At 41.4% G+C, this 21815-nt stretch overlaps 2 protein-coding genes, 1 long non-coding RNA gene and 1 pseudogene across 10 annotated transcripts; 3 read left to right on the plus strand and 1 right to left on the minus strand.

The window, feature by feature from the left end:
- Window positions 1–3635: 3635 nt before the first annotated feature.
- On the minus strand, window positions 3636–8681 carry LOC123113711 (uncharacterized). Of its 4 annotated transcripts, none has more exons than XR_006456159.1 (6): window positions 8384–8681; window positions 6815–6881; window positions 6162–6227; window positions 5574–5626; window positions 4369–4513; window positions 3636–4247 (listed from the first exon to the last, which is right to left on the minus strand). It is a non-coding gene; the product is annotated as an uncharacterized lncRNA (long non-coding RNA). The 4 variants fall into 4 exon arrangements; XR_006456160.1 differs by having other exon boundaries at window positions 6815–7232; XR_006456158.1 differs by having other exon boundaries at window positions 6815–8681.
- Window positions 8682–10263: 1582 nt separating this feature from the next.
- On the plus strand, window positions 10264–14129 carry LOC123113710 (uncharacterized). Of its 3 annotated transcripts, XM_044535016.1 has the most exons (4): window positions 10264–10884; window positions 11569–11699; window positions 13039–13090; window positions 14003–14120. In XM_044535016.1, exons 1-4 carry the CDS (start codon window positions 10792–10794, stop codon window positions 14048–14050), a joined length of 324 nt encoding a protein of 107 aa, XP_044390951.1. In that variant the 5' UTR covers window positions 10264–10791; the 3' UTR covers window positions 14051–14120. The 3 variants fall into 3 exon arrangements, 2 of the variants coding, with proteins under 2 accessions (XP_044390951.1, XP_044390952.1); XR_006456157.1 differs by having other exon boundaries at window positions 10272–10884; window positions 11569–13542; window positions 14003–14118; XM_044535017.1 differs by lacking the exon at window positions 13039–13090 and having other exon boundaries at window positions 10276–10884; window positions 14003–14129.
- Window positions 14130–14135: 6 nt separating this feature from the next.
- On the plus strand, window positions 14136–16823 carry LOC123113709 (DNA (cytosine-5)-methyltransferase 1A). Of its 3 annotated transcripts, none has more exons than XR_006456156.1 (2): window positions 14136–14473; window positions 15526–15730. XR_006456156.1 is itself a non-coding variant. In XM_044535015.1 (2 exons), the coding sequence occupies exons 1-2, from the start codon at window positions 14395–14397 to the stop codon at window positions 16696–16698; spliced, it is 498 nt and encodes a 165-aa protein (XP_044390950.1). In that variant the 5' UTR covers window positions 14136–14394; the 3' UTR covers window positions 16699–16823. The 3 variants fall into 3 exon arrangements, 1 of the variants encoding a protein (XP_044390950.1); XR_006456155.1 differs by having other exon boundaries at window positions 15529–15730; XM_044535015.1 differs by lacking the exon at window positions 15526–15730 and adding an exon at window positions 16280–16823.
- Window positions 16824–17381: 558 nt separating this feature from the next.
- On the plus strand, window positions 17382–19617 carry LOC123115121 (DNA (cytosine-5)-methyltransferase 1A-like; annotated as a pseudogene).
- Window positions 19618–21815: the final 2198 nt, after the last annotated feature.

Here is a 21815-nt window from a genome sequence, read left to right on the forward strand (position 1 = left end):
GCAGGTGACCGACAATGAGGTTGAAGAGAAACTTGCAAGTACGCTGCAAGAAGAGGAAGAGTGGAAAATGGAGAAGAAGAGAGCCAAGAGTGGAAGTTCACAGAAAACTAAAAATGCCTACATCAAGATCAGTGAAGCTCGGATTGCCAATGAATACCCACTGCCCGCATAATATACACCATGCGATTTTGAAATGGATGAGTACATGTTTGACAATGAAGATGGCATGCCAGTAAGAATACTCAACAAGTGGGTTCTCTATAATTCAGACTCTAGATTCATGCTTTGGAGCTCATCCCTATGAAACTACATGCTGACAATGATATAGCGATCTTTGGGTCTGGTTGTATGAGAGACGATGATGGGACTTTCTGTTCAATAGCTGAGCCAGCAGAGTTATCTTCTTCCTCAAGTACATCTGGCCAGGAAGATTAAGGGATTCCAATTTATCTAAGTCCAATCATGGAATGGGTTGTAGAATTTAGTGGCTGGATGATCTGCATATCTATTCGAACCGACATAGGTTGGTAAGTACCCATGCAGCTCAAATCCATTATCTATATGAAACACCTGCTACAATTCCTTGCCATGCATTTTGGATCTTATCATATCTTGAAATTTCCATTTTATTTATGGATGAAATCTTGCAATTCCTTATAAAACCTCCCTCTAACTTACATAAGAATTTTAATTATGCCAGGTACAAGTTACGCCAGACAACAAAGCAGTATGCGCCATGGTGTGACACTATCCTTCAAACAAGAAGACTAGTTGCCTGTGTCATCGCCATTTTAAAAGAACAAACTCGCGCTTCAAAATTTCCTTTGCTGATGTTATCAAGAGGGTAGCAGAATTTGAGAGAGGGCATCCTGCATTCATTTCGACAAATGCAACACTTGTTGAAAGATATGATGTGGTGCATGGAAAGATAATCCTTCAGCAGTTCACAAACCCCGCCTCACCTCCATTCCAATCATCACTTCTCTCTCACGCTCGTCGCTCCCTTCCGAACCTACGAGGCTAGCTAGCTGACGATACGAGGAGGGACCTCCTCCCCTCATGACACGCACATTTTCCTCTCTCTTCACCGGTGGCCGGAGGGACTAGCCAGTCGGCTCCTTCCTCGCCTGCCTGCCCCGGTAAGACATACATATCACCGCGTGCATGTGGCGCGTGCTTTGCTCGACGTCTTTTGTCTCGGCTTGGTTGCTTCGTCGTGCGGTTTTAGTTTTGGGCGGAGGGATTTGGATGTTTCGCTGAGGACCTGGTTTCTGGTTTGCTTTGCCGATCGCGTCCTCATGTAGTCCTTTGATGCCATGCAATTTGTCCAAATCTTTCTGGTGAGTTTTCAACTGTTGATTCTTGATCTTGTGGTCTCGCATGCCTGGTGTGCGGACGTGTAGCCAGCCGGTCGGTGGATCGTTTTGTCGATGATCTTTGTGACGCTCAACCAGGGGCTTCGTCCTCGTCCTCTAGCAGTTCCTACCAGCCACAGGCTGGTGTTTCTACCTTGTTCACGTGCGCCCTTTAGTTTGGTTTGAATCCGAGTGACGGTGCTTCTACGACTTGATTTATAAATAGTGGTGTCGCTGTTTGTATTTGTGTAGTTTTAAGCCAGGTGAACTTACTTCTATGTCCAATTCATGCTTATATTTTGTTGTATTTACATAGGTCCATGTTTCCGCATCTAGCCTTTTGATTAGGATACTTCTTTGAAGGTCTATTCGATCGTTTTGTTCTGCAAGAGTTTCGATCTTGGTGGTGGATCTGTGATATACCCTTGGTGGAGACTAGTAGTTGGGGCGCGCCCGTCGCGCGCCTCTTGAGGCGGTCTTGTGCGCCTCAATCTTATCTATGCACATTAGAGCGTCTGGTTGTTCCAACATGCACTGAATAATCATCTGGGAGGCAACTTTAGGATAATTAAAATAACTTTTCTTGCAAAGTATAAATAAAAAGAAGTGTTGTACTAAAGCTCTAGTGAGAAATATTTCGCATGATCACAAAGGGGCAATAATTTTAGTTAATAGAAAAATAGAAGTATCTGCTGCAACACAAACAACTCTAGATTCACTTGTTGAAACTATACCTGAACAAAAATTCCATAATCTGGGCTAAAGTATACCACCAAATAAATATAGTACTCCCTCCGTCCGAAAAAGCTTGTCCCAAGCATCTCCCTCAAATGGATATATCTAGCACTAACTTGGTGCTAGATACATCCATTTGAGGGACAAGCTTTTTCGGACAGAGGGAGTATGCGTCAAGATTCATAGTACTGGTTATCACTTTGAAGAATTAAGTATTACAAAATACATAACTATATTCTAGGTTCATTATACAGATAAAAAGCAACATACAAGTCGAGCGGAAAAAACAGTGAAGCCAACCTGAACAATTAATACTGACCCTCTCGTAAGCTCGATCCAGTCTGCTCCGAATCACACTTGTGGACTGCACATTTCCATGAAACCAGACTCACACTGTAGAAGGGAAGATATATGAAAAAGACGGAAGTCAAAGGCTCAAAGCTATCAGATCGAAAAGAAATATAAGGAATGCATCTATCATGCGTCATGCATGTGTGTCTGAGTAGCTTCTCATAGTGAGTGAAAACCTAGCAGGCAATCTTGAGCATTGCAAAGGGGAGACCAGGGAAACAAAAATGAGGAATACGCTAATGGCTACTAATCCAGGAAATTATAAATTCCAGACCTGTGTTTCAATAGGAACATCACGGTCGTCATGGACCAAAAAGAGGGTACAAATGATAAAGTATATTTAGGAATGATGCTGGTGCATAATAATGAAGAAAATCACCTTAGAAAAGAAATCCTTCCAAGTTCATTTTTCATGCGCGTGCACCAATGAAATGTGAAACTGTTTGCTTATGCCCATGATCAAATCTCTTGCACATAAAAGCTACAATGAGAGCTAAAGGAAGGGGGCTGGAGGAGGAGAAAGGAAAGATGACCGCGCCGCGAGGCTCCTGTAGTGCAAGTGGTCGTCGTGGCACACTATGGCTAGTGTTCAGACTATACTCTCAACTCTTGTGCGAATTGCTCAGAGTAATTCAAGATCCTAAAAGAAGTCTTCAGAGTAATCCAAACTCCTACATAACAATACATAAATTATTTGCTTCAGTATGTGATCCTTTCAGTTTGAGAAGAATTCAAAAATATTATACAAATTCTTGCAAGTCTTCCTACTCTACAATACTAATCTAAAGCAAAATAAAATTATACTCAGTTTGTTCAGTGTCACGGGAAGAAAATAATTTAGCTAATACTAAATCCAACTAAAAGGACTAATTGTAATTATTTGGCTAGGCTGCTCATCGAAAGAATTTTTTTCATAAGAAGCGGACCTTGCAAAAACTTGGAATGATCGGGTGGATCTAAAACAGGGCATGTCCTCCTGCAGTCCTTCTCCCACCCCTCGTGTATCAGATCATATTAGTAAGAACATTAGTCTGTATACACACACACAAAGAGGGACACATACACACAAACACACACACACACACACATACACACACACACACACACACACACACACATACACACACACACACACACACACACACCAAATTTGCACAAGATGTAGCTTGCAGATGTGGTACCATGGACTGTACGAATAAATCAGACTGAACAACCATTCAGCTCCAAAATTGCATCAAACATGTTTTATAATCAAGATATTCAGAAAAAGGTAAACATCAACGAACATATCCTATGAACATACCAAGATGTAAGATAACCACATGTTCAGCTCACACAATCAGATCGAAAACAAAATCTGAGCCAGCTTCCTGTATCACTCAATCACTCATATGTTGAAAGACTATTCGAGCCTGATGACCCAGTCGCCGTGGCAGCAAGGACAGACAGAAGAAAAGGGAACGGCCTAGAGATGGTGACGTGGGTGCTTTGGCGTGTGATGCCGATCAGCCCATTGTTGTAGTCAGCAAGGGAGCAACGGTCGATCCATATGTCAGAGGAGTCGGGTTTGATCTGGTTGTCGTCGATGCTGTGGCTGCGGCCGGCCTGGAGTCGAAAAAGGCCTTCATCTGCGCCGCCATGAAACCTAGGTCTAGCAGATCGACGGAGCCGACGGGGTTCACTATGGTGCCCTGCGCGGATGGGCAAGGACGACGACGACGTCCAAGCCCTTAATCCCGTGGCAAGCGCCCAAGGGTCATCGCCCTCTTCATGCTATGTCCTCCTATGTAGTATGAGCTGCAAACTCTATTCAATGACCGTATTTCACCGACCACATTGCAGGCACAGAAACAAAGATGAGAAAAATTTAGAAAGAGATTGATAGAGAGAGAACATATCCCCCAAAAAAGGACAAGTAAAGAAGTACCAAGGTGCTTGCCGCAGATCCTGAGGCTCTTGGCATGTCGCATGACAAGGTGGACCTTGGTTGTCCGTTTGAGAAGCCTGACTGTACGCATGCCCCGCTCCTTCCACTGCCCCCGTCCTTGTCAAATCAGTGCAACTTTGTTTTCCTACAGACACAAAAAGAAGCACCAAACCAGAAGTGTCATCACAACTATCAAAATAGAAAACAGGGTACTTGTGCACGTTGAACACTCGTCGTGCAATACACCATTGCTTTTGTGAATGAAACAATTTGGTTGAACTCAATTCCCGAACAATCATTCTTGTAACACACATATATATGACAAGGCCTGATAAATTTAACTTCAAATTTGCATCTGTAGATAATATACCCAATATTTCATGAAAAACACCATGTAACAATAAAGGTGGCCATGGCAAAATACAAAGAGATGTGCTCTTTATCTCATATGTTTACAAACTTGAGAACATTATTGCCACGACTTGCTGAAACAAAGAGACGCTCTCATATCTTGTAATGTGAAGGACTATATTGTCGGTGTCTGTTAAATTTCTATGCATAAACTTGGTTAAAGCAACAGAAGTTTGATTTGGGACATAACTTATGGGCCTTTATATTCCGGAACAGAGTAAGTATAGAATCACAAGGATAACAAAACCTGCAATAGCCAAAATAGCTATCCACTTGATTCAAGGAATAACTAAATGGCGAGAAAGTGCTCACGGAAAAGCTATTGGCAACATATCAAACACTGCACTACAATGGTCAACTTACACAGGGAGCAAAGGTGGCTTCTGGTGGTTAATAGCCAAGTTTCAATGGGCACGAAATGGAATGGAATTCCTGGTAGGAAATAAATACAGTGCAATCTTTTAAATAATAAATATCTTGATAAAACCTAGGCTGACCACAAATTTTCTTATCATATATTTCCCGACGCAAAAAGAAGTTTTACAATTTCTTGTAAATTACCTTTAATTGTAATAGAGTATGAATGAGCACCAAGCGGTGAGCAGTTTAAAAGCTAATTCAGCGAAAGAAAAAACCTGAAGCATTACAATGCTAGCTTCAATTATTTAAAATTTATATCATTGGACAGAGACAAAAAATATATTGGCTAGATGAATAGCTTGCTGCCAAACGTGGGAGTTGTCATGGACAAATAAAATCATTGCAGGTGATCTATCAAAACATGATAATCTCACTTGTAAAAGAAACATTCTGACAAAAGCATCCTCACAGAAAGACTTCGTAGTATCTGCAGGAGAAAACTGATGACTCATTAACATATAAAGCCTCTTTTTCTATAGTAAATTATGCAACAAAATTTACACTTGAATTATGAAGAGTGGATAGTATATAAAATGATTTACAGGCAACACCAAATTGAACAGACTCTCCATCCCAATAATGTAAAGGATCATCTAGTCAATACAATGACAGTAATGACAACCAAAAGGACATGTGAAACGAAAAGAAAGTAAGCGAACCACCCTATCTTGAAACAACCCAGCCAAAGAAATGCGGCAGCTAACCAAGGAAGTACAAATAAATGTGAGCGTGTTTTACTAATAAGCTAGATCAAACATCACTAATACAAACAGTCTTAAACATACTATATGAAAGGAATAAATAGAAAATGTTTCAACACTGACTTCTATCTAAATTCTAAACAGGGGAACCAACTTAGCTTTATGTGAAAACCAAAGAGAGGGCATATAATAGGTTTTGACACTTCACAAACTCTTCTTATGATCTGAAAATCCGGACAAGCATCAGTACAAAATGCTTACATAATTCCATCCATCTATCTAAAGAGGGGCTCATGCTGTAGCTGCAACCGATAGATGGAGCAGCACCTGCAGCAAAATAGAGAAGTCACATCAAATAGAGGCGAACACAAGGCAACCAGCGATGCAAATTAAATGGTTTGGGATGTTATATATCATATAATATTGTATTTAACTACACATGTATTCATTCCATCTATCTTTTATCCGGATTATTTAGGACATTGTTATTCAAACTGTTAACGACGAATTTTCTCAAATATTATGAAGCTAAAAACACTCGTACATATATTAACTCTAGCAATTTGTATGCATTTTACAATAGTACAATTATGATAGCTTCAGACCGTTTAACAAAATTCCAACTAAAAGATAAGCACCTCAGCAGTTGTGTTTCAAAATAGCAGCTGAACCACATGCAAGAGAAAGATCTTAGGCTACTAAACATGTCAACAACCATTTTCTTCTTCACACAATGTAAATAGATTTAGACCTTCAAGAATAGAAGACGTCGATACAACTCTGAATCCAATAATGACTATCATTCAAGAAGTTAGACCTGACTGGTAGTGAAAATCAGATATTGATGCTAAACTCATTAATTTTATCCAATCTATTGCAACTTGCTTCCAAGAGGGAGAGAGATAGATATTTACTTTTGTTTCAGCTTGCTCAAGAAGAAAGTTGCAAATAACAATCAACAAATATGCCATCATAGATTGCCTGAAATACATTAATAAAGCACACTCTGATAATACCGCAAATATTGTTCTTCTGTTAAAGAAGATACATAAATAAAGGGGTTGCCCTTACCAAAATTCAACGCAAATAAATAGAAAATCAGATTAACCAAAAAACATACAAGATAAAGGAGTTGGGATATACACATTTGTTGGTTCCTTGCATCTTGTGGCTTTTAATATTATGTACTATTTAGTTGTAAAAGAAAATATGTTGAAAGAAAGCAAACCTTTGACCATTTTCCTATCAGATCCAGATTAAATATAATATTAGATATATGTTTTCAATGGAAGCCCTCATCGAGCTGGCTCTTGTCGCCCAACTTTGCATGTGCTGCACATATGCAGATACAGGCATCAGGAGGAAATCAAGATCGATTGTAAGTCTAAAAGCATGCCCAGATTCAACCGAACTAAACCCTCTCGCTTGCTCTCCGTCGCTACTCCATGGAACAAGTGCACCGTATATGATTAGAATCAATCGAGTCTCCATGCAAATCGATCCAGTCAGAAGGTATTCAAGTATTAGCAAATACTATTAGATATGTGTAGTATGTAGAAACTGCTCTGGTTTATTGAAGACTCGATGCACAATTAGTTTACACCTGATTAGAACTACTCTAGTAACTCTTTGGTTTATTGAAGACACGATGAAAGGAATCATGCACCGTCCAAACAAAATTGAGCGGAAGGCAGTAGAAGATTGATGACTCGTCATGGTTACCTACAGTTGTACATTCTTCTGAAACTGGATGTTGAGCAGGATCTTTGGTAATAATATTTAGCTAATCTCCTTCTAATAAAAAGTTCACCCCACTATGCCTAGTGTCACTCTGAGATCGATGGATTATCGCTCTGCACTAAATTGGATAGCAACATAAGAGTTGCATTTTCTGTCTCCTCCATCAGGCATGTGATACACACCAGTCATTTAACCCGTGTTAGTTAGACAAACGACTCAAGTGTCCCATGATTTCAACCAGTTCACATACTATTATTAACTAGCTGTAACAGGAAATGCATGGCACCAGCAAACTGTACCTAGATTAATGGAAACCTAATATATGTGATAATCTCCAAAACTGAACTTGATGAATAAATACACAAATGGGCTACAGTTAGTAATTTTGTTCTCATTTCTAATTGTTTAGATTGATCCACAGTTCGTAGCGCAAATTGTTTGATGCTACAAGGTCAGACAATTACCCGTTGCTATAGATGCATTCCAGTAAACACTTTCTAGCATAAACGAACTTGGATATGGAAGTTTTCGAAGCTAGGAAGGACCACCAGAATCGCCGCATGCTGCTCTCCTAATTATGCCGCCGACGATGTAGAGGCGTCCCCGGCGGCTGCCCGTGGCCGCGTATGTCCCCTGCTCGAGATTGAGATCTTGGGACGGGCAGGGGTGGCAATGATGACAACCCTTGGCACGGCGAGAAGAGAGAGGATCCCAACTGCCAAAAGGCTGGAGAAGAGAAGTACCTGCTCATCCCGAGCGCTCGCTTGGCGAGAAGGAGACCTACAGGTGGAGGTCCTTGCCGCTGCCGCAGACACGGTCGAGGTCGAGGTCGATGTCGGAGGCGGCAACGGTGATGGCGACGGAGACGGCGCCCACCTTCTCCAGTGGCCAGCGCTGGACGAGCAAGGATGGCGCCGGTGGCTGTGGCTGTGGCGGCGCCGACGGAACCCTAGCCGCCGGTCAGGATGGAAAAGAAGGAGAGGAGGTTGCGTTGGGAAAAAAAGAACTGCTCTCTTTTGTCCCTACCCGTGGAACGACGCGTTTTCTTTCCCCCTCTCTCAGCCAGTACGCAACCTAGCTCCCTCACCATTGGCTGGCACGCACAGTGTGCCTTTGCCGACGTGGCACGCGCGAGCAAGCGCCATTTGCGCGACGATGAATGGGTTTAATGTAGATTGCACCGCCAAGGTAATTAACGCTCTCACTCCTTTGTTGAACTCGTAGCCGATAGTTGATGGATGCTTCTTGCAGATCTATAGATCTTGCTTTCTTATGTGGAGTTGAGTGCCCAATTGCCCATAGGTTGCATCGGTGCCTCTCCCCATTTTTGTCCATCTGCTCTTGGTTGCTCTACTTCTAGTTATGGCTTTGTGTACTTGTCATTTCATCACCCCTTTAGGTTCGAATCCGGCTTACTGTGATTCTATTTCTGATTTACACATGGTCACGCCTCGTCACCTATTTGGTTTGAATCTGGGTGAAGCTTCTACGCTCGATTTATGGTGGCATCGCTAATTGTATTTGCGTAGTATAAATTTGGGTGGACGTGCTTCTATTTGATTTATGGTCGCATCTAGTTATTTTTGCATAGATATGTGTTTTCGCATCTAAACTTCTAATTAGCATATTTCTCTAATAGTCTAATCTATTGTTATGTTGCGCAGGAGTCTTTGTTTCTGTCGTGGTGAATTGTGATCTAGCCTTTGTGGAGATAGGTAGATTGAACCGGCCAGGTAAGTTTTTTGCCCCCCCTCTCCACCCCATCATTTTTTTGCGTTCACCCGGTCTAGCTCTGCCATATATGTGCTTGTTTGAAAATGTGTTAACGAATTGTTGTCTTGCGGTGTAACGCTAAACTCTTGATTTTATAATTTCGTTGCTACATTTATCTAAACTTGTAATTAACACATCTACTTGATTCTAAACGTTACAAGGGAATTATGTCAAACTCTCCACATTCTGCTGGTACTGCAGATATATGTGCTTACCTTGCTATTTTGGTTCCTAAATTTTAGATAAACTTAATCCTGGAAATGCTATAGTTTCGGCTACAGTGCACTTCTCCATGTTATAGCAAATTACATGGTCATAATATTATTATTTTTATAAGTTTGATGTGCGCTGTAGTATATGAAACTATGGATTGGGACACCATTGTTATTTATTGGTACATTTTCCATCTCATGCATTGAATAATCATTCAACAATATATTTTACATGTCCACTGAGTGTAGTAAGCGAGCATCCAGAAATAAGAGAAGGATGCATCCACAAGCCTCCTCAGCGATTTGGAAGATCCGACCGTCCATCTCGATTCCTTGATGCGTTTACAGCCTTCGGATCGTGAGCTGGGAGGATCTGGGCCGTCGGATCTGGAAGAAACACTGCTGGACTGAATAGTAATGGCAACATAATGTAAATACCATGCCCCGACTAGGGCATTTTCGTAATTTCGCGTGACGGGGGTATAAAAGGGCCGGCTCCCTTGATGAACCCTAGCCGCTCGCCCCGCCCCGTCGTCTCGCCCGTCCCGCCGCCTGCCGTCTCGCCCGCCCTACCGCCCCGCCCCGCCCCGGCCGCCCCGTTCGCCGCCGCCACCTCTCCTCCCCCGCGCCCCGCCGCCTCGCCCGGCCGTCCCGCTCGCCGCGGCCTCCTCTCCTCCCCCGCGCCCCCCTTCTCCCACCTCACCGCCGCCTCCTCTCCCCTCCCGCGCCCCCCTCGCCCTGCCCGTCCAAGCTCAGGGTCGAGGGGCGCGAGCCCTCGCGCGACGAAAACCCTAGCCGCCCCCGTCGCTCCTTGGTCCTTGCAGCCTCAGCCTCAGCCGCCGCCGCGCCCCTGTCCCCCTTTCCTCCCCGTTCCTCTCCTGCCGCCGTTCGCCTACTCTGCCCGGTCGTGCTCCCTTCGCCTCCTCCGCCTAGATGTGCGACTCGAGCCGGCAAGATCCAGCCATATGGCAGCCAACTCTGCCCTTCCCGAGCCTGGCGACGAAGGGGTTGGTGAGCGCGGTGGTGGCCATGGATGAACTCGAGCCCGGGCGTGTTGGTGGAGGCATCTATCTACCTCAGGGCAGCGAGCTGGAGCTGGGCCTGGACAAGGGAGTAAGCTTTTCCAAGCACTTCTTCGCCAAGTACGAGCTCGGCAAGGAGGTCGGATGTGGCCACTTAGGATACACCTGCGCCGCCAAGGCCTAGAAGGGCGAGCACAAGGCCAGGACATCGCTGTCAAGGTCATCCCCAAGGACAAGGTCCGACACTCCTCCTCTTGCCATTGCCATGCCCTCTCGTTCTCGACTTGCTTGCAGAAATGTCTTTGCCATTCAGTCTCTTGCTGTCTATGTTCAGTTGCATACTCTGCATTTTACCACTTCTTTCTCTACGCGTAATTGGGTATCAAGCATGTTCGTCTGAATGATGTTGTCATATGAGCAGCATTGATCCCTAGCATTGGTAAGCACTGTAAGGTCCCTCTTCTCATGTTTGTGGTACAAACACATCTATACAATACTAAAATGCTTTCATTAAATAATTACTTCTGCAGTTTTTTCTCAAGGACTATACTCATTCAGGGAAAATTTAATTAGTAATTCTAAAAAAAGTTAGCTAGACTCATTTTGTGTTCTTAGACCCAGGTTGATTGAAGACAAGAAGAGAAATTTAAATAATGGCCCCTTGCACGCTAATTCCTAGACCCAGGTTGACTGAATCTCTTCATTATATCATCAGTCGCTCCTTCCTACTTATCTTTTAGTGAAGAGTTAAATCTATCTTGTTCTTGCACTATTTTTTTATTTTAGCACTAGAGGTACTGTGTGGAGCTCTATTCCTCCAACACATTGTTTATTCATCGTATGAAGTTCCATCATAGTGTTAATATCATCTTAAGGTTTAACGGCTGACTGATTGACATGTCTTTTTGTTGTTGTCTGCAGTTGTGCGTGCTTCACCTTGGCTCGCCTTTGCTCAATTTTGGTGCACTACTAGATTATGAATCTCTAAACCAGTTGGGGCTTGTGATTGGTGTTTATGTTAGTTGGGTGCAGATAATGAGAAACATAGTAAGGTACGAATGCTACTAATTTGTTCCTCACATGCATAGACATAAAGAAAGGTGAGGATCCACATGTGCGTATGTTCTATCATTTTTCCCTAACAAAATTTTCAGCAAATAGCTAGGGTCAAAAATGCAAAGCAGTTGAACTAGAAAATTGTGTACCACATGAGCAGTATATAACGATGGATTGTTATCGTGGGTGAAAGCAGTTTATCACGATGGCATTGTTACGATTTTCCCGCCAATTAAATTTGGCCAAGATGCTTCCTTTCCATAATAAATTTTCTTCCGACCAACTGACTTTATTTTGTGTATCTCCTTTTAGTTTGTTGAATCAGGCTTGCCAACTAAGCAAAACCAAGATACGAAACCATGCCAAACAAAAGAGAAACCACTGAAACTTTATATATTTTTGAGCTGTACAGTAGGGTAACTTCCCACAGCTATTTTTATTAAAAGCAAGCCAAAACTATTTTTTGCGATGTGTACAGGAGGAATGTAGGTGAAATTGTATTTGATGCATATTCCCTTTGTTCTGACTTCTGTTTGATACATACTCTATTTTAGAAAATATATAGGATATAGCCAATAGGACAAGTTTATGGTTACATTTATCTTTACGATGCTTATACGAAGAATGTAGAGAAAAATATATTTCACATGTCATTTCAGTTTCTGAATTTTCCCTCGACTTTTAATTTTTTTCATATATTTTCTTTTTATATTGTTTATATTGCACAATGATAAGGTTTCCTTATTTCATATTTTAAGATACCATCTGCTAGGTCATCTCATAGGCTCATAGCTCTTTTTGTTTGTGTTTGAATATATTTTATGATTGAAAATTTGATGTGGGACTGGGAAAATCTCAGTTCTAAGTACATGATTCTTCTATTTTTTTCATGGTGTTGAATGTCCTCATATATACCCGTTTGTTATGTTTATATCCTATAAATAATGAAATGGTTTATATAGAAAGTTTTTATGTTTTAGTTATAGTATGTTGTCGATGATGTGTTTGGTCTGGAACATGGAGATTAACATTAAAGTTTTCGTATCTTCTATCTTTATGCTTTGTTATTTACTTTATGCAACCCAGATTTTCCTATTTTGCACTGCCACTGGCTTGCTTTCGGTGTCGTATGACCCAACTCTTTTTGCTGAACTTGACGCAGATCAATTGTCCTGTCTTGCTTTTGAAACATATTCAGGCCCTCTCTCTCTCTCTGACTGTTACTGCATCCATCATCTAGGAACCGCTACTCTTGTGTAATATTTTTTGTTCGATTTGTTATCTACCGGTGCTCATCTAGGTCTTCTGTTGCCGTTCGATTTGTTGCTGTTCTAGGGTTAGGATTTGCTATTGGATTGGTGACTGCCGTGAGTTGATAACATATCAGGTTACTAGCTAGCCATTTACAGTATTTGCTTAATCTGCTGATGTGTGTTGTTTGTACTTCCTTCCCGGTCTCCTAACTAATCTGCATAAGTATTTATTAGTATTTTGTGCTAAAATGTAATTAGTGCCCAACAAACTCTGTTTTTTGTTTCCGTCGTTTCCCTTTGGACCTTCAACATTCCTGGGACTTAGTTGTGCCGGGATGTAGTCGAGGTACCAAATGATTGTATTTGTGGCGTGGTTTCTATTTACATCCTTCCACTATTCCTATCTTTGTTTTGTTATTTTTATTATTTCAGACAACGGTATACACCACCTTGACGAAAATATATTTACCTAAAGGTTTTATTTGTTTGGATACAACCTCTGAATTCAAAAGCAAAACATGGATGTCGTGATAGGCTAGCCCGGACCTTCACGGACTTGGATATGGGGCTAGAGATCGTAGACCTGGTAATATTATTATTTTTTGCAAATTGTGATTGCAGTAGACTTTAGAGCTGAGCTATATGGTCTCGCATCCACGCTGATCTACGAAAATATTAGGTATCAATCAAACTTGACTATTTATGTTCTGAATGATGCAAATGTTGACCACCACATTTGGTAGGTTCATGCAAGCACTGAAATAATTGTGATGATCTCGAAGAATTTCTGAGCAATGTCATTGGTATTCATTTATTAGTTTGTTCAGGTCTGTGTTTGTGGCAACTAATTTTATATGTCTCCCTCAACATTATAAGATTGCTTTGTGGCACAAAAGTGCATGCACTGTCTTACAAATAATGGTTGGTTGTTCTAAACATATGGATTCTAAAATCCATTTGTCTTTGACTTCTTAATTTAACCTATGTGCATGTTCTTATGACAATGATGCGATGTGTGAAATTTGTTTGACTTTTTGTATGATTAGATTTTGAGGGAAACACCGCCCTGCCAAAAAGCCAACCGGCCGAGCTAGCCACACTGTGAAAGGGCCGAGCAACAACAACCTGATATACATCAGTCGACAATGAAGGTATGCGTATATACAGTGTGTATAGCAGCGCTGTCATCTCAGACTTCCTGTTTAAGCTTGATGCATTCTCTTATAACTGCCTTATGATATGTGATATTTGTTTGATATCGAAGAAAGGCATGTGCCCGTATTATTTCTCTTATAACTGCAGATTTTATGCTGTTCCATTTTGTATTTAGTCAAGTGATGTATGTTGTTGGTTTCTCTTATAACTAATTTGTTGTTGGTTTCTTTGTGGTGTATTGATTATGGCTTGTTGTGCCACATGACCAACATGGATTATTTCGATGTCTAAACCATGTATGGGGCTGATCCTGACGGCGGCGGCCACATCTTTCGCGCCTGGTCCAGCTGCGCCATATCAAGGTCTCCTCCCCTGCCCCTGTTCTTCTCCTTCTCTCTCTCCCTCTCAATCCCCGATGTGTTTTGATTTGGTAGGGTTGGTTCCCTCCCTGATTGTGTGCATCATCATGGTGTTTGCTTGTTGTTCTAAAATTTCAACTGCATGGCTACTATTGGGTTGGCTTCTTATAAGTTATGAGAGAGAGTGAGAGTGTGGGCTTGGTCAGGGAGATCTCTTTTATTTATTTGCTGGTACCTGATAGTTTTTCATGTTCCCTTGTGAGATCTTAGTGAAAATAATGATTTTATTTGCTGTGCGTGCGGGCGGGTGCAGAGAAGAAGAACCTCAACTCGGAGCTCTTGTTTCTTCTCAGTATATATGTACATATTATAAATATAATAAATATACGTGTCTTTTTTCCTCTTTCTCTCCTCTGGTTTTACCGCCGAACTGGGTGGCCTTGATGAATGATGTTGGCTTATTTTAGAGAAAATCTTTCTAAATAAATACTGGATAAGTGATGTTGGTTTATTTTAGAGAGAATCTTTCTAAGTAAATATACACTGAAGAGAGGTTTCAATTTCCTAATAGTACATGTTCAAATTGTTGTTGTATGTGACCTTAGATAGAAGGATGTGCACTTGTGATTATCCCTTTCCCTTTTTGTATCAGAGCTTTGTGCCAAAAAACTGCTTTGGTGCCGAGACAATTACCTTGCAACATTAATCTTGGCTGAAATTGTGCATCTTTACTAGATCAATCATGTTTGTCAGTGTTAAATAACTAGGCACATAATAAGATGAGATCATAGTGTAATCAAGTTTTGTGCCTAAAGAAAATCTTGGAGGATATCTATGTATAGTAGGCTTATTATGTTTTCTGGGTGCCTTGTAGAATACTAAGATAAAATAAATTTAATTTCATTTTTATATTCTTTTATGTTAAAGAGGCTACATTGTATCCAGATCACTTAATATTATCCGAAGTGATTCTCTTTCATACAGACCAAATTAGTTCCTCGCTGTTAATGAGACGCACTATTTGAATAGTTTGCCTAACATGACATGTCCTTTAGCAGATCCATGCATTGCAACATGCAAGCAAATCAAATGAAGGAGTGTGGACAAAGTTATATATCAAGCAAATCGGATGAAGGCGTGTGGACAAAGTTATATATCTAACAGTCAACCATGTAGTTTACTATTATGCACTACGAAAAACAGTGTAAATAAGTTATCTGAGACTAATACTGCTATGGCCTGCTTTTGGTTTCTATCATACCAAACCTTGCTTAGGTATTTCATGTCACATTTTATAACAAATGCGCTGATGGCATGTAGATAGGGCCATTTTTTAGATATTTTACAGGGTGATTACTGTTGTGAGTATCTACCAACACCTACTCTTTGAGTAATATCAGATATATTTCTATCCTGAGATATAGAGTAATATCATATGTTAATCGGAAAAGAGTTATATCAGGGGTTTGATCATTGAACTTTTTTTTATTCCATCCTGATTAAGTTGTCCTGTACATGTGTTAAACTTGCCTTTCTACTAATGCATAATGCAGTTTGACCTTCCACTGCTTGGCCATATCGGTTGGACTGGCACCCTCGCGCCGAGGCGCGTTGCGATCTAGTAATCATATTGAGTCGATCAAAGAATGAGTAGTTAAACCGCCATGTTAATATTTTTATATATGGGATTCATCTCATGCATACATAATTGCACTGCATTCAGTTCTTTCGGTGTGTCCAACATTTTTGTTGAAAAATGTGTTTAACATTTCTATCAAAAAATGTGTCCAACATTTCTGTCACTTTTAGGAACAAAGAGGCGCCAAACAAAGCCTAAAAGCGACAATGAGAATATAATTGAGGAGAGCAATGTTACCACCAACATTAGTCACGATGCCATTGTTTGCAAGAGACCAAAGAGAGAAGTTGGTTGTTCGAATTTCAATGAGAAGGCATTTGACTTATCTGAAGAAGATTCACTTGTCACAACCAAGGAAATCATAATTGAGGAGGAAAGAGAGGCAGTTAGATTGACAAGTACAGGACCTGAAGATAAGAAATGCTGTAGAAAACTCATCAATTTCATCCTACATGGTAAAGATGATAATCTGCAACCGTTAGAAATGTCTCAGAGTGATGGTGTCTCCATGACAGCTCTTGTCATGCCATTTGATGGTCATATCAAAAAGGACAGGAAAAGGGGAATACGATGTATTAGATTTGAGTGAATCAAGGGACGGAAATTTCCGGCTATAAGGAAGGCGTTGTGGTAATTTCGCTCTCAATAGAACTAGCTGACTATATATGTGTGAAGTCCACAAGAAGCTACAGGTCTTATTTTGACCTTTTCAGCCAGAAAGCTCATGTTTGTGTTGAAGTTTACATGAAGACATGAAGCTAGCTAGATTGGTCAGCGGCAACCCTTTGCTAAGCCTAGAAGACCTGCTTATTGGTGTTGTCTGTTCCATTAATTCGAGTTGTGGCTTCAATTGAATAGTGAGAAAGGACTATGTGGTATCCATCGGTGAGTTCGTACATAACTAGCTCACTGCAGTGGATCATGCAGCAAACAACAATGATGAGATGTTGTCGACACTACTTGCTCTTGTGGCACTAACAAATGAGTGTAAATCTAGCATGGGATTCAGCAAGCCGGCATCTTTGGCCTCACATGGAACTCTGACGATCAAGGATGGGTGGTGCAAGGAGGTGCAGGTGAATGACCAAGAACGAGGATGAAGAAGAGAAACTAGCAAGGTTGTTGCAAGGAGAGGAAGAGTGAAAAATAAAGAAGCTGAGAGCCAAGAGTGGAAGTTCATAGAAAATTAAAAATGCCTACATCAAGATCAGTCAAGCTGAGATTGCCAATGACTACCCATTGCCATCATACTATACACCATGCAATATAAAAATGGATGAGTACATGATTGACAGTGAAGATGGCATGCTGCCAGTAAGAGTACTCAACAATTGGGCACTATATAATTCAGATTCCAGATTCATGTCTTTGGGGCTCATCCCTGTTAAACCAGGTGTTGTAAATGATACTGTCATCTTTGGGTCTAGTTGTATGAGAGACGATGATGGTACTTTCTGTTCAACAGCTGAGCCAGCGGAGTTATCTTCTTCCTCGAGTAAATCTGACCAGGAAGATCAAGGGATTCCAATTTATCTAAGTCCAATCAAGTAATGTCTTATAGAATTTCGTGGCTCGATGATCTACATATCTATTCGAACCAACATATATAGCTTGGCAAGTACTCCTGCAGCTCTAATTCATTATGTATACTATATGAATACATTCTACAATTGCTTTCCTTGCATTTCAGATCTTATCATATTTTGAAATTTGCATTCTATTTATGCATGAAACCTTGTGATTCCTTGATATTAAACCTCCCTCTAACTTGCATATGAATTTCAATGATGTTAGGTACAAGTTACTCCAGCCAACAAAGTAGTATGCGTCATGGTGTGACATTGTCCTTTAACCAGCAAGATTGGCTGTCAGTATATATCATCGCCATCTTAAAAGAACAAACTCATGCTTCAAAACTTTCTTTCACCGATGTTACCAAGAGAGTAGCAGAATTTTAGAGAGAGCACCATGCATTCATTTCAATGGATGCAACACTTGTTGGAAGATATGTTGTGGTGCATGGACAGATAGTCCTTCAACAGTTCGCAAATTATCGAGATGAGTCCATTCGATGGTGCACCTTCGTCATAGGCCTTGTCAACAAGTTTGAAGAAAGAGGGCACACAAAGCTAGCAATGAAGAATAAATCTCAAGTGGTGAGAGGAGAGAACCTGAACCCAAGTGCAAAAATGGCCCCAATATCAAATGAAATCTTATGCGTGCGACAACCACAAAGTTGGTCAGCAGTATATTTGGTGATTGCTATGCAACCCATTTCCCAGAGGATTCAAAGGTGGGGGATGAGAATGATGAGTAAAAGGTATTTGAGGAGGAACAGGAGGAAAATGAAGAAGATGATGTTGAGGGGAAGGCTCAAGTTGGTGAGGAACATGTTTCGAGGACCTCGGCATCAACACGGTCTAGAAATACATCATCATATGCTTGTGAAGAAATAGAATGTGAAGGTCAAACAGTTGGGAAAACACCATCTGGAGAAGCTCCGTACAGAAGTGTGAGAGTTGGAGATCTTAGTGTTGCTGTTGGTGGGGCACTCACATTCGAAAATGGGCGCCGGAACTGGAGCTTGCAGTTCTTGTGAGGAGCGAGAAGTGGTTCGTGACGAGTTCAAAATACTCTGAGAGATCAGCTTTGTCCTCAAGAATGTCACATACAATGTTCACGACTTCCTATATATCAAGCCTGAGTTTATCTATCCCGTCGAGGGTCGTGGGACCTACAGGTCTGGAAGAAATGTGGGCCTAAAGCCCTATGTGGTATGTCGTTTGCAGAGTGTCAATGCTGCTACTGGATCTCATAAAGCTAATCTGGAATCAACAAAAGTCAGTGTAAGAAGGCTATACAGGCCTTATGATATTTCATCGGATAAAGCTTTACTCTTCATATATCAGAGAAGTTTGGCACTCTGCCTTATGTTTACCACATTTTTTATGTGCATCATTACCATCATTTTGTGCCTCTGATTCCACCTAACTTTATGTTTTATTACACTTGGACTTTAATCTACTATTCTTTGTTGTTTGATCCAAGTGATTCATCAATGTTTGTTGTCTCTTTCTGAGCAGCCGCATGTGGACGGAATTTAAATATGGGATGATGCTTCTTCGATGGTTGCTACCCTCAGTTTCCCAGTCTCCACCATCCCTCAACCGCATCTCGGCCTGTGACTCTCCCCTACTAAATTCCTGTATCTGCCTTTGGTCCTGTTATCAATTGATTCGGTCATTACATCTCAAGTTGGAACTCTCTCAAGATGTCCCCTCGCGGTCGTTTAGTGTAGGACAATACCATGCGCCATGCATATTTTAGGAGCTCTTTCATTCTTCCCCATGGTTTAGTACATGCCATATATAAGAGGCGACGTACTTCCTTTTAGATCGGGAAGGAGACTTATTTCGATGCACACTATTTAATTGCTCAGGACAAAGCTTCATTGTCTAAACAGGAGGGATCTTTGGCGGCAAAATAAATGTCTCCTCAATTTCATTCATAAGTTTCCCCAACTGAGTAGGGTACCACCGAAATAATTGTTTTGGTTCCATGACTTGAGAGATTTCAATGACACCCCTTCGACATCATCATTCCCTGAGAAAATTGTGTTGACTTGCATCCCACCTAATTGTGCCTTGACTAAGTGCTATGTTCAGAATGGTGTGGCCACCATGTTCTGGGTGGATAGTCGGCTGCATGGGTCCTCTCTGCCTAAGCTCCAACTCCCTTTTCTCACCAGGCGGAATGCTTCAGTAACAGCTGTCTATACCAGTACCGCCTTCCCCTTCATCCTCGCCTCTCATGTGTCACTAAATCTAAGCTTGATGGCATCTAGGTTACATCGGATGCGCTTGTGTCTTCCAATGAAGCAGACATCCGTGTTATAGTTGGTAGCCTGGAATGTCAACTGATTAATAAATTGGCATGCATTGTGTGGAGCTTTCGTCTGCCGATAAGGATCAATATTCTCTCCTACTTGGTGGAAGTCAATTGGCTAAGCGTACTACAAAACTATATTTGCAAACATTTTTAAATACGTTAGTTTGGACTTTTCGTGACAACAATACACAAATATAGTTGTTCCAATCTTTCATGTCTGGAAAATGTAGCATATTTCAGTATATGAGATAGTGTGTGATGGTATATCCTTGATAAGAAAAACTTGCATAGTATATATGGAATTATAAGGAGTAAATCTTAAATATGTTAACAATATTTATTTCCAATACTGCTACAATTACCACATTTATATAGACAAATATACCCTTGATCAATCAACGGCTAGGATCAAATTCTCGCCTTACCTTTTAGAAGGGAAGAGGGGCATCTTAAAATATCTCATTATGAATATGTTACGGTTTGCATTACGCTTTCACAAATTACGTTGAAAGTGCATTGCCTTGTGCATTGCCTTGTGTTCGAGCCAGGGGCCATGCCTAGAGTTTAGAGCCACATTATAAGTGTTACGAACAAGCAAAGCAACAAGGTTGTGATAGTGTACTTGCTGACAGCGCTACCCTCAGTTTTTTTTACGAAAGGAGGACTGTCCCCGGCCTCTGCATCTGAACGATGCATGTGGCCATTTATTAATAAAAAATAAGCGTGCAACAAAGTCTTGAACACAAAAAGGCTCTCACGGAGCTAAAGATAAGAGAAGGGTAGCCACAACCGGCGGGAAAAAGCCAGTGCGGCTTGTTGGCTTGTCTTCTTCTTTAGCCAGCGCTTCGACTTGAGGCTCCGCTTTGTCGTGTTCCAGTGGTTCTTGATGGCGTTCTCCCACCAGCCGGGGAAGCACCTCGCGATCGTCGACCAATGGTTTCCGTGGATTTTGTGCGCGTCGATCAGCAGTATGTCGTCCGCCTCAGTCCAGATGTGGTCCTTCTGGAATGTGATTATGTGAAGCAAAGTTAATGCCTTGAGATAATTGGCACAATCAAGTGTAATTGAATTGAATATCATACTGGAAATATTACTGCTACGATTATGGCCTACCACCATTGACATCACGACTCACATCTGATTCATCAGCCAACGCACCCACATGGCCACATCCCCAGGACGACTTTAGAAACTCATGTGAAATTCATGGCAAGTACAAACTAATGAGTGCAATTAATTGCATTGGTTCATACTCGGAAATGGTAATTCTCCAAAGATTAGGTTTGCGGAGTATAGGCAGAAATAGGCAACTAAACGCCTATCCTATTACATGACCGCCATCCAAACCGGTTGAAGATAGCCCGAGCTACCATCTCCCAACGGGTAGATCCAGTAACCAAACGCTCTCTAGCCTCCGTCGGAGTGAGTAGCGACCACATACGGATTAAAGTAGTGGCCCTGAAGATAACCTGCAAAAAGTGGATATTTGTCATCCTGTTAAAAACCAAATCATTCCTGCAATTCCATATAGCCCATAATAAAGCACATACTCCTACATGGATATGTTTCGCTGTCTCTGCCTCTACTCCATTTAGCCACGTTCCAAATAACATGTGAATGCTATTTAGAGGAGCAATATCAAACGCTTATGTATTGACCGCCATAAAACTTTTGCGACCGGACACTCGAGAAAGAGGTGCTTGATAGATTCGTCACGGTCGCATAAACTACATCTCCTTGAACCTTCCCAATTCCGTTTTGCCAAATTGTCCTTAGTCGGGATCACTTCCTTATGGACAAACCACATGAGAACTTTGG

This window comes from Triticum aestivum, chromosome 5B (genome assembly GCF_018294505.1).
Source record: "Triticum aestivum cultivar Chinese Spring chromosome 5B, IWGSC CS RefSeq v2.1, whole genome shotgun sequence".
Taxonomy (NCBI): domain Eukaryota; kingdom Viridiplantae; phylum Streptophyta; class Magnoliopsida; order Poales; family Poaceae; genus Triticum; species Triticum aestivum.